The following is an 11,995-nucleotide window of genomic DNA, read 5'->3' on the forward strand; positions in this document are numbered from 1 at the left end:
TTTGCAAAACAAATACTAAGGCATTCTTTGGTTAATCTTGTGCTTTACAAATGTAAAAAACCTGGCTATTAAGACGTATTAGAGAAGCAATAAAAGTGAAGCCCTAAACTGCACAAACCTTAGATCTATGGTCATAACTATAAATCACATGAATGTTAAAACTGTTAAATGAATTAAAACACACAAATTAAACATTTGCCATCTTTATTCATAAATATCACTACTGTATGAATATAAAACAATCTTAAATTACTGCTTTTTTTTTAAACAAATACTCGTGACACTATGGTTGGAAGCTCCTCAGGAGAAAACCACTGATAACAGTTTTTAGGTATTGCATATAGCCTTCGCAGCTGTTAATTACTACGCCTTACTGTAGTTGTGTTGATGAACCTTTGACAGAGTAGCATACTGGAACATCTAGTATATACTTATTTCCTCAGGAATATGAAACATAGCCAACTATACACAGGTAAACAAAGACAGCGAGTGATCCATCCACTTCAATTTGAAGTACAATTGTCAACAGTCACTCAATAGAAAAAATATTGGTTACACAAGTAAAAAATACATCAGCCAAAAAGCAATTCTATCAAAATGTGCCTTTCTGTTAAGAGTTAAAATGCCTAGCTATTTTTATGCAATGAGATCTTTTAAAATATCTGAATCTTCATTGGAAGGTGAGTCACAAAAATATGCAATTTAATCTATTATTCAGCAATAGTAGGCACTCCTGTGTTTGATGGGTGAGGTAGCTAGATATTAGGAACTGTACACAGGCTGAGATTAAACAATGCACATTAGAAGAGAGTGCCAGGCTGAAACTAAGAGCAGAGTATTGCAGGAATGTGAACAATATTCCAGTGATCAATGCAGAGCCCCTCTTCTTGTTTTTACTCACAGTATTGAAGTTAAAATTAAGAATAGAGTCCCTACATAACTGAGCACTATACACAATGAAACACATGTATACTGAATGAGAGAGATTTCACCTCACTCTCTCACTCTCAGTCATCTGCCACAGTCCCAGGTTTAACACTTTAAGGCACGGGAGTTGTGTTATCCTCTCCAGACCCCTCTTAGTAATCTTTGTACACCCGTACAGATCAATCCCAGTCAGCTGAGTGAGATGGTCAGCTATCAACTCCAACCCTTTGTCTGTGATCCTCACACACTGTCCAATGTTGAGAGTCTTGAGTTCATGCATCTGGCGTACCATCCTGTTAATGCCATCATCACTGATGTGGCAGGAGCACAGGGAGAGGGACTTGAGCTGATACAAGCCCTGGGCGATGTAAGCCATGCTCTGGTCTCCAATCTTGTCACAAAAGGAGACATCAAGTCCAGAGAGCCGGAGGGAGCCCATGGCCAGATGCATTATCCCCGTGTCACTGATATTATCACACGACCGCAGGTTCAGGCTGCACAGGTGGGTCATGTGTGACAGGTGGATCATCCCTGCGTCTGATATCCCTCCGCAGAAGCTGAGGTTGAGCACTTTGAGTTTGTTCAGACCCTTTGAGACATGTTTGAGAGAAAGGTCAGTCAGCTTCTGGCAGTCCTGCAAGGTTAGCTTCTCCAGGGACAGGCAGCCCTCTGCTGCGCTGCGGGTCATGCCGGACAGGTGACCGATGCCCACATCCGACACATGCCTGCAGCTGCGCAGGTTAAGGCTCTTGAGTCTGTGCAAGCCCCAGGCAATGAGCAACAGGCCGGTGTTTGTGATATTGCTGCATCCCCCGAGTTCAAGCACCTCCAGGTTTTTGAGGTACTGGGCAATCCTACCCAGGCTGGAGTCAGTGATCTGTTTACAAAGGCTGAGGTTCAGCACCCGCAGGGATGGGATGTCCTGCACAAAGGCATGTCCGAGTCCGTTGTCTGTGAGGTTAAAACACCCACACAGGTTAAGGCTTTCAATGTGCGGCATCCCTTGAATCACGTAGCTCAGACTTCGCCTTAAGCTGAGAATTTGAACTTTTTTGATCCCCCTGGTCTGCAGGCTGGGGAATAGAGACGGGTTAGCTCTCCGCAGATGGAGCTTGGCTTCCACCCCCCTCCACACCGACTTGTGGTAGGACGCGTCCCTCCAGGCCGCGCACACTTGGGCTACTCTCCCTTTGTCTTTAACGTCCAGATAACTGAAAATAATGGCCAGGATCTCCGGGAAAAGGCACGATATATGGGTCTCCATTTCAAACATGACTACAGGATGGCTGCGTTTAGCAGCAGAGGTTGACTCTGGCCGACAATACTGTCGTGGTTAGCTCGCCGAAACTCTCCTGCCGAAGTTGCTGGCTCGCTCGGCGGTGTTAGCTAATGTCAGCTAGCATTCACGCTAACTATAGCCAGTTAGCTTTGTGTGTAACGTAACAGAAGCAACCCATCTTGTAGGGGCGAACCTTACTATTATGACTTGCGATTAAATAAACGATGGTGTAAAATTAACACAATAGACACAGTTCTTGGTGTGATAACTTGGATGCGGGAAACTCCGAAAGGCAGTCGTAATATTTACTTAGCAGGCTAGGCTAAGGCTGCTAGGCTAACGCTGTTGCGCTAACGTTAGCAAACGTCGGCGTAGCGTTAGCTGTGTAAACTTGTGAAAAGCCGAGCAACATCCCCGTTCAAGCCGTTCAAAGCAAGTTATCAGCTACTCCCGTTCCTCGCAAAGCATATCCAATAACTTTTTAGTCTTCAGAAACTTTCATCCCCAAAGCTTTTTCTCCTCGTACAAAGGTAACTGCCAGGCTCCTTTAACGTATGAGGCATTTCCAGTAGCGGCGGAGCATCCCGGATCGCTCTGTGTCCGCTCTCAGCGGCTCAGACTCTGCCAGCGGCTCCTAGTGGAGGGGACGAGTAGCATTACTGCTTAATGTTACGAACAACATTATTATACGATGCATCAAAGACAAGACAGTGGTGGAAGAAATATTCAGATGCTTTACTTGAGTTAAAGTACTAATACATTATTGTCAAAATACTTAATACAAAAGTATTAGAAGTAAAATGTACTTAAAAAAGTAAGTAGGCCTAAAGTAATTATTGTGCAGAAAACAATTGCCTTAATGTGTGTATATATAATTATATTTATATATGTGACAAAGTTCTGGTTGACCTTTTGTAAAGTACTGAAATAATTAGACTTTTTGGTAATTGAATGAGTAAGTCCACTAGTTAAATTTTAGAGATGCATTTTGTTAAAAGTAGCTAAAGCTGTTTATTAAATGTAGTGGAGTAGAAGTATAAAGTAGCATTAAATGGAAATACTCAAGTAAAGTACACATACCTCAACATTTTACTTAAGCACACGTACCCACCTATGATCAAAGATACTATTGCATCCTTCAGCAAGAAGAAAAAACATAACTATACAGAAGTAGAAAATTAGAACAATATATGTTATGTTTGTTCAAACAGTTTTAGTTTCAAAAACTAGAAAAAAGTGACATATGCATAATTAATATACCTTGGAGGGTTTTAAGTGTTGCTTATTGTTTTGAGTTTTTTTGCCAATAATTCACTTTATATACATACAGATAAGAACCCCACATAGGCAAACAGCCAAAGAAAATATATATTAAGAAAAATTAACATCAACATTGGGACAAACAAACACAAGGTAAAATGTTTCTATTGAAATTTAATGTATAATGCATGGAAATACCTGAGTACTAAAACGTAATTTAAATAAATAAGAAAAGTAAATGGGGACAGAGTGTGTGACATGTTTTTACCTCTTTCAAGTGGAATAACATTGACACAACACAAATAACGTTATTCGTCTGTTTTACACCTTGACACTGATTTGTATACCATTGATTTAATATGGTTTTGCTATTATTAATTGATTGAATGTTAAATAATTGCCAAATATTTGTATAATGTAATATCTCTTGGCAGAGCTGTTTCATGGGATATCATAACACTACTGCATGTGTGCAAACAATAGTAACTCACTCACAAAAAACACCGATTTACTGTCGCCTCTGTAATCCGGACACTTAGACTTATAATTGTGTAAGTAAATTGGCCAATGCCACCAAAATGAAAGTTTGTAATTGCGTCAGTTGTAGTGCTTTACATTATTTTGGGTTTTTTCACCATGTTAGTCGACTCTAGAAATCTTCACACGAATTCACACATCACCCAAGTATTGGGTTTTGTTCTGTCCGTTTTGTGTAGCCGAATGCTATTGTGTTTCACAATTTGCATTTTATATTCAGATTTTTCAACAGTAGGTGAAGGTTTACTGGGAAAAGTTAATACTGCAGTACACAGAAAAAAGGATATGCACTGTAGACAGTTCAGCAATGTGTTACAGTTACAAATTCACCATTGATATTCCATGTAAAGTCATGCCAAAGAAACCAACAAAACCTACAACAACAACAAAAAACAACACTAGTTCAGTTACAAACAGCAAACTGTACCTCCTCCCTGTTTGTAACACTATGTCAGAGATAATGGCTGAAATGGGAAAGAATGTTTAGAAGTTGTGTAGAGTTTGGCGATTTAACTGAGAACCAACTCATTGGTTTTAATCAGCAAGTCATTTGTAAACGTTCATGTATTTGTGTAGCAATACCAGCAATGAGAAGTTTCCGTCGTTCAAGTCACCTTTAAACCTTCAGAGTCACCTTTGACCTTCAGGGGCACAGCTAGAAATCCTGGGCCCCCTGACATCAGCTCACCAGGGGCACTGAAACAATAAATACCTACAATTCCTGGAATTTTCCAAGGCTCCAGTCTAGCTATGGACTCCTGAATCTTTCAACAGAACAGCTATTTAGTTCAGTCAGACAGCCTGAGACCTCTCAGAACAAAAAACAATAACAAAGCCAGAAAGCTTCTTATATCTTAGTAGAAATATTGTACCCAACAGAAAAAACAAGTTAAAATGCAGTCTGTTCTCCAGTTCTCAAAGGAAGAATCTTTCATTAAAATACAAAGGAAAAGACCATTGGAAGTGAATAAATTATACACCATTAAACATAATTTGTTGCATTGGTCTTGACAAAGTGCTCGAATGAAGCCAAAAAAACACACTCAGAAATGTTAATGCTTCTAATACAGTTTTTCTCGATTGCTAACACACTAAAATTATACATAAAGCACAATTATTTTAACTGACAAAAAAAGGGGCAAAACATCAGCTCAAATCTCCAAAACTCTAAACACGTTTTCAGCTTTTCACACAATTTGCAAATCAACATGCCACTTTTTGCAAACCATTGCACACGTTATCAACCATGGTTTGACGATGGCTGGACAGAGGGTTCAGCCTAATCTAAACCGATTTACTGTCGCCTCTGTAATCCAGACACTTAGACTTGAAAACAGGTTAGTTACCAGTTTTTAGCTCTGCATAATTCATGATATATCAGTGTTTATATCTGTTGTGTGAAACGTATTTATACTGTAATTGAATTGTTGGCATGTTACATACTATAACTGTACACAAATCCTGCACAATTTACTGTGGTAAACTTACTTTTATGCAACACAGGCACTGACCGACCACTATATCTTTGTTGTTTATCAGAAGGACTGAGAAAAAAAAAGAGGTCCAGGTGGAAAGCTAAGAGTTTCCAATGAGGCACAGGTAGCAGAAGTTACAAACTGGGTTTTGGCAAACAATGCATCACACTTAGAGAGATCCGAAGCATATATGTGCTGAGATGCATGTTGCACAATGTTATTTTTGAATAAAAAACTCATTTGTATTTCTTCATTTACTGTATTTCTGTATACTCAAGCAACTTTCTCTGCAGAAACCTCTATGTACAGAGCAGGCGCGCCGGATTCATTTTAGAATTGGGGGTCCAAAAAAAGTGCGTGTGTATGGCCCAATCCCAAACCACGCCCTACACCTACACACTCCCCCTCCGTGACGGAGTGAACTCCGTGGAGTGACAGATGAGGCTCCCTCCTGTCAGATGGAGGGAGTAAATACAGCAGCAAGCTTTGGGACAAACGCCCCTCTCTCCGGCAGAAACAGGAAATGCCGTAACTGTATGTAGGCCTAACAACGGTTTCAAATCAGCATCTCTTTGACAAAAAATGTAAATGAATAACTCAAATAAAACTCCAAACATCTTTAATTCTGTTACTTTTTTGTAAAGCTCTTTGAGTTTTAAACCTGATGTTTATAAACTTCTTAGTTTTTGCAATAGTCTGTACACAACTTTATAATAAAATGCACACATTTTCCTTTTTCTAGACTAAACACAGGTATGATCCTAAGTTAAAAACATATGAGGTTATCATGAGGTATGAGGTATATTATCATCGCAATTTATCACTATCGTTTAGTGGTTTTGCAAATAATTAACCACTCTCTGTTTTTGTACCATTCTGCGTTGAAGTACCTTCTCTTTGCTCAAATAATCTACTCGCTGTCTCCTTTTTTCCGACAGTTAGCTGTACAGCTTCACCCGCCTCAATGTCCCGACAACAAACCTCCATGGAGTCGGAACCAGCCTGTTTCGGTTCAACGACGGCGGCGGTGGGGGCGGCGGCGGTTTTGACAGTTTCTGCGGCCGCAGAGGTGCTGCTTTTGGGTTCATCTGGCTTCGCTGTTTCTATGATTGATGAAGGTCCAGGCTCCGGAGATGTGGATGTCAGGGATGTGACCTTCCAGTTCTTAAATTTAAGTTTAGATTGACTGTATTTAGTTTTCTTCTGCGCTGGTTCTTCTGACATGTTGTTTGCAAGTGTAGCCTATATATTATTTCTAGGTTAACGGCTGACACACACAGAACAACGTAACAAATAAAGTAAACAACGTAACAATAAACAAATCTAAGCTTTTTTATTGGTTGTAATTTACATGGATACATTTGAATGGTGTGACAATGTCCTATTTGATTGGGTTAAAATGTACATATTCTTCCTGTTATGTCTGCCTGCTTTATTTTACCTAATGCAAAGTGACCTGCTCCATCGAAATCAGTCGCATTGACCCGAAGACACATTTTGATTCCTAGCTTTCTAATGATATCAGGATTGTTTTTGTACTCCAAATATTAAGCAAAATATGTCACATTATATAATGACTGTTACAGAGTCATCATTTTGAGAAAAAGGCCTTTAAAGTGTTCTCTTCTCTGGAATCCATAATTTCTCATCATCAATCATCATGATTGATTATTAGCGGAGCAAATGATCAAAATACTACGGAGGGAAGATATTTTCGTTTGGATTACTGCACTCACGAGAAACACCGGCTGTTGTTATGCCTGCTGTGACCAACCCAACCTGATCTCACCAGAATGCGTGACTCCACCACGACTCCTTAAAGGGGAAAGGAAACACCAATTACAGTTATAATATTCCGGTAGTTTATTCATTTTACAATGGATATTGATCGTAATATTTATTGTATATGATATTACTCGCCAAAAGAAAATTAATTATCCGGCGGCCGGGTGGGGAATTCCGGGACCAGGCCACCGCCATTAGGGGAGTCCCAAATGGTGACGTCACTGGCTGTGTTTTCGCTCCACCAAAAGTCAACACAACGTAGCAGATATGGCAGCGATGGAGGAATTTTGCAATGAGATCGACGTTTTGAACGATGAATTTGACTATTCGTCGGGAGATGACATTGATGTGGAAGCATCTACAGTTACCAGGCATCCCATGGCCTATGCTTATGAACCGATTCGGTCGAATAGAGTGGCATACGATCCGGAATTAAAAAATTAAAAAAACACAATGCTAACAGTGAGCCTCTGAATTAGCCCCGAGCGAAAATGCTAACCTATTACTGCACCGATAGCTCCCTTATTACTTATCTTAGCCGCACATCCAACACATCGTTTTATGATCGCAAGGAGACACAGAATCTACCTCAACACTGAAAGATACAAACTCGCGAGGTTATCCACAAAAACGTACATCAAAACAAGTGGCGCTAGGTACTAACATACGCCAGGCTAACGGCTTACCTTCCTCATTGTCTGGTCTAACACTGGTCTTCAATGGCATTACAACGATAAAAACGATGATGTAGTTAATCCATAGGTTAATATACAATGGGGCTGTGTCCCCTTTGAAATGTTCTGATAATCTATAAGCAATACAACTGCAATTTCCGTTATCTGCTGTCCGCTCTGTGCTCCGTGCGCTCTGGGTCCTGCAATACCATCCATCAATAGCAATACTAGCCTTTTTAGGGCTGTTTTTCGACAGATGAGCGTGTGTATGCCCAGTTTAATTAGTTGAGCCTAGTAGAACACCCCCAATTCTCTATTGTGCGTCATAATAATAGCTACCCATTTAGTTTGGACGCGATTGCGTTAATAATAAGGTCAACACTGTGTCAGTAAATACATGTGTGAGCTAGTAATCTGGTAGTGCTGCAATATTTACCTCTCTCTCGGCAGCTGAAGCAACTCGTTTGGTGGCTCGAACTTCACGTTTTGTTGACACTGTCATTGTCTTGCGCGGCCGACGTGCTGGGACGGTCGGTGTTCCCGACTGCATACGTTGAGAAATCGAATATTGTGGGAACAGATCCTGGCTTCAATCCAATGTTTTGTATTGAACAGGCATCAGACTGGACTTTGAGCAGCTTCTCATCCTTTAGTGCAGCCTATGGAAATGTTGTCCTTCTTCCTTCTTTGTATAAAATCCATTTGTGCAGCCTGGGGCCAATACAATAAACTCCTGACGACGACCGTTTCTTGTAATTAAACTACTGGTGCATTGCACGCCATGTTGTTTGTTATTGAGCTTTGGCCCAGGAAGCCGCACCCAATCAGTGACGTCACTGGAAAAGTCCCGGAGCAATGGAAGCGCCCATGGTCATTAGGCACGTATTTCAAAAAGTAAATTCGCGTATCTCGATCGTTTACATTGGAAATAGACTAGATAAATACATTTCCTAATGGTAATATTGTCGCATGGAAAGCAGTTTGAAAAGTGTTTCCATTTCCCTTTAACACCACAATGCGTGGTGGAAGTCACGAACTTCGTTACATTTGCGTGTCGGCACCACGCAAACAACCCCAATGTAAAGTGAATGAGGCTCCTTTGTCGTGGTGCACACACGCATTTCTACAACGTGCATTGTGTGTAATGCAACTGTTATTTTTATTAATGAGTTCGTTTTTAAGGAAGGCCAGAGCTTCAGCTGTGTCAAATAGATTGTTCCCTTCAGTTAATGTTATTTAAAAGATAATGATTCATGTCCCCTGTATTGTATTACGAGCGTCCATTCCCATTGGATAACGGAGAATGTTACACCCGGAAGTAAGTAGCCTATTCCCCTTACTGTCGATTGATTTTACAGTGATATCTGCACTACTCATCGACTAAAAAACACCAAATTGTCCTTGTTAATTACACAACATTGATTGGTTTGAATTGTGTACAATGCTTTTGTATTTTTCCCCTTCGATTCGGAGAAACAAATATATTTTCGGAGTTTTTGGACGGCAGAAGACACTACACTACCCAGAATCCTCAGCTATCGTTTGGGACTAGCCATGTGCTTAGCTTGACAAACCCGTGATCAGTCCTCAACCTCTGTGATTGGATGCGCGAAGTTTACACAGAGCGTCCAAAAGGACTTTGAAATGGAATGAAACCCATCGACGGCACACTATTCAAAACAGGAATCGAACGTGTCCTACCTATTTTGCTATTTTGCACATCCCTTTCAAGATTTCAAGATTTTCTAAGGTTTATTGACATATCATATACACAACAGTGTAGTTATGTAATGAATGAAAAACTTGAGTCACAGGTTCTCACAGTGCATTACAAGACATCTATCTTTAGAGGCTTCTCAATACTCAAATTTCCCTCCTCGACTCCTCGACTCCTCGGTCCTCCGGTAGTGACCGGAAATGAATTTCAGCGCGCCATTTTGAAGGACGTCTCATTTCTCTAAATGCAACCGAGGACCGAGGATCGAGCATCGAGGAGGCTCTCTGGAGGAGCTATAACCGAGGATACACTGATGGTTCCTCCACGGCTCCTCCGCGGATGCATTTCCGGGAACGGTGGAGGCGTGACGCACGGCCGGACTTATCTCAGCCAATCACAGCTCTGCATCCCCTGGATATTATTTGAGAACCTGCTCTCATCGCAACGCGATGTTTACAGTGAGAACAGCTGTGAGGTGCAGAAAGCAGAGCAGTGTGTAAAATATATATCACTCAGTACAACAGGCCTACTCTCTTTATTTGCTTTAGTTTAGTAGATATCTACAAAGAGTCCATATTTTTCTAAAACCATTTAGTGCTTCACATAATAAAATACACAACGGCTGTAGCCTGATTATGCTTTAGCAGCTGTAGGTGTGTGTGGTACAGTATGTAGGTGTGTGTTGTACAGTGTGTAGGTGTGTGTTGTACAGTGTGTAGGTGTGTGTTGTACAGTGTGTAGGTGCGTGTGTTGTACAGTGTGTAGGTGCGTGTGTTGTACAGTGTGTAGGTGCGTGTGTTGTACAGTGTGTAGGTGCGTGTGTTGTACAGTGTGTAGGTGTGTGTTGTACAGTGTGTAGGTGTGTGTTGTACAGTGCGCAGATGCCGCGGACAGACGGGTCTCAGTTGGTTTGATGTCCTTACTTTTAATACTTGCAAATACAACTTTTGGCCCGTAATTTCAATTCCCCATTTCAGCGACCAGAGAGAGAGGGGGGGGGGGGGGTATATCCAGTCTCTGACTGTGTTACGTTATTATGAGAGTGCTCTCATACTTTAAATTGTATATATTTATATAAATATATTTGTGTGTGTGTGTCCGCATCTGTAGCCTGTTATTGTCTCATTATACCGCACTCTCAATGAATTCAAATAAAAATATGTGGGGGAACAATGTTCAGCTGATCTAACAGAGATTATAAAATATGACAAAACACTCGACAGCTGATGCAGCTGTTGCCACGTCATAATGAACGGACGTCGCTTTAATATGACCGCTCAGAGGAGAGGAAAGTGAAACTTATGCTCGTCAGTCGTCACCCTCTCCCTCCGGTCCACATTAATATAAATGATCCCAATACGTATGATTGTATGAACTAATATCTTAAAATCAATACAGATGTATTTATAAACGTTAGTCCTTAACATCTATCACTGTGTATATCACCATTCAAACATCTTTTAAAAGTTGAACAAACCCCACACAGCTCAGAAACTGTGAAATGTTGACTTTATTTGATCATTTCAGTGAAAACTAACGTTCATATTTCTCTTTTTGATTATAATACTGATGAACGTTCTCAAAACAAAGCACTTTGGCAACTTACCACCTATGTTTTAAAATGCTTAATAAGCACCGTAACTTTCATGATAATTTCTCGTCATAATCGGTTGTTTCCGTGAACGGCCGACTGTTGAGTGACGGCAAATGCTGCGGCTGCAAGGCATTGTGGGGCAGCATTTTCGCTTCTCCTGTCGGTTAGGGAGGTCCAGTGGTTCCTAAGCTAAAGGAGGTTATAAAGGAAGTTTGAAACCTCCTTTCCTATCATTCTCATCATTCTAGAGAATTCGAACGGCACTTATCATGGCTGCCACTGAGGGACTTCCGGGTCATTTCACTCCTTTAGGAAGGTTCCTAAGCTAAATGGACTATTCAACTTCAGCCATGGTGTAGTCCCAAACGATAGCTGAGGATTCTGGGTAGTGTAGTGTCTTCTGCCATCCAAAAACTCCGAAAAAATCTTTGTTTCTCCGAATTGAAGGGGGAAAATACAAAAGCATTGTACACAATTCAAACCAATCAATGTTGTGTAATTAACAAGGAATTTGTGTTTTTTAGTCGATGAGTAGTGCAGATATCACTGTAAAATCAATCGACAGTAAGGAGAATTCTTACTTCCGGGTGTACAATTCTCCGTTATCCAATGGGAATGGACGCTCGTAATACAATAAGGGGACATGATCATTATCTTTTAAATAACGTTAACTAAAGGGAACAATCTATTTGACACAGCTGAAGCTCTGGCCTTCCTTAAAACTAACTAATTTAATAAAAATCACAG

General features: G+C 40.7%; 1 protein-coding gene across 1 annotated transcript; it reads right to left on the reverse strand.

Moving 5' to 3' along the window:
• Window positions 1-176: 176 nt before the first annotated feature.
• On the reverse strand, window positions 177-2,824 carry LOC117448651 (F-box/LRR-repeat protein 14-like). Its single transcript, XM_034085990.2, has one exon. It carries the CDS (start codon window positions 2,198-2,200, stop codon window positions 989-991), a length of 1,212 nt encoding a protein of 403 aa, XP_033941881.1. The 5' UTR covers window positions 2,201-2,824; the 3' UTR covers window positions 177-988.
• Between the last annotated feature and the right edge of the window lie 9,171 nt (window positions 2,825-11,995).

This window comes from Pseudochaenichthys georgianus, chromosome 6 (genome assembly GCF_902827115.2).
Source record: "Pseudochaenichthys georgianus chromosome 6, fPseGeo1.2, whole genome shotgun sequence".
Taxonomy (NCBI): Eukaryota; Metazoa; Chordata; class Actinopteri; order Perciformes; family Channichthyidae; genus Pseudochaenichthys; species Pseudochaenichthys georgianus.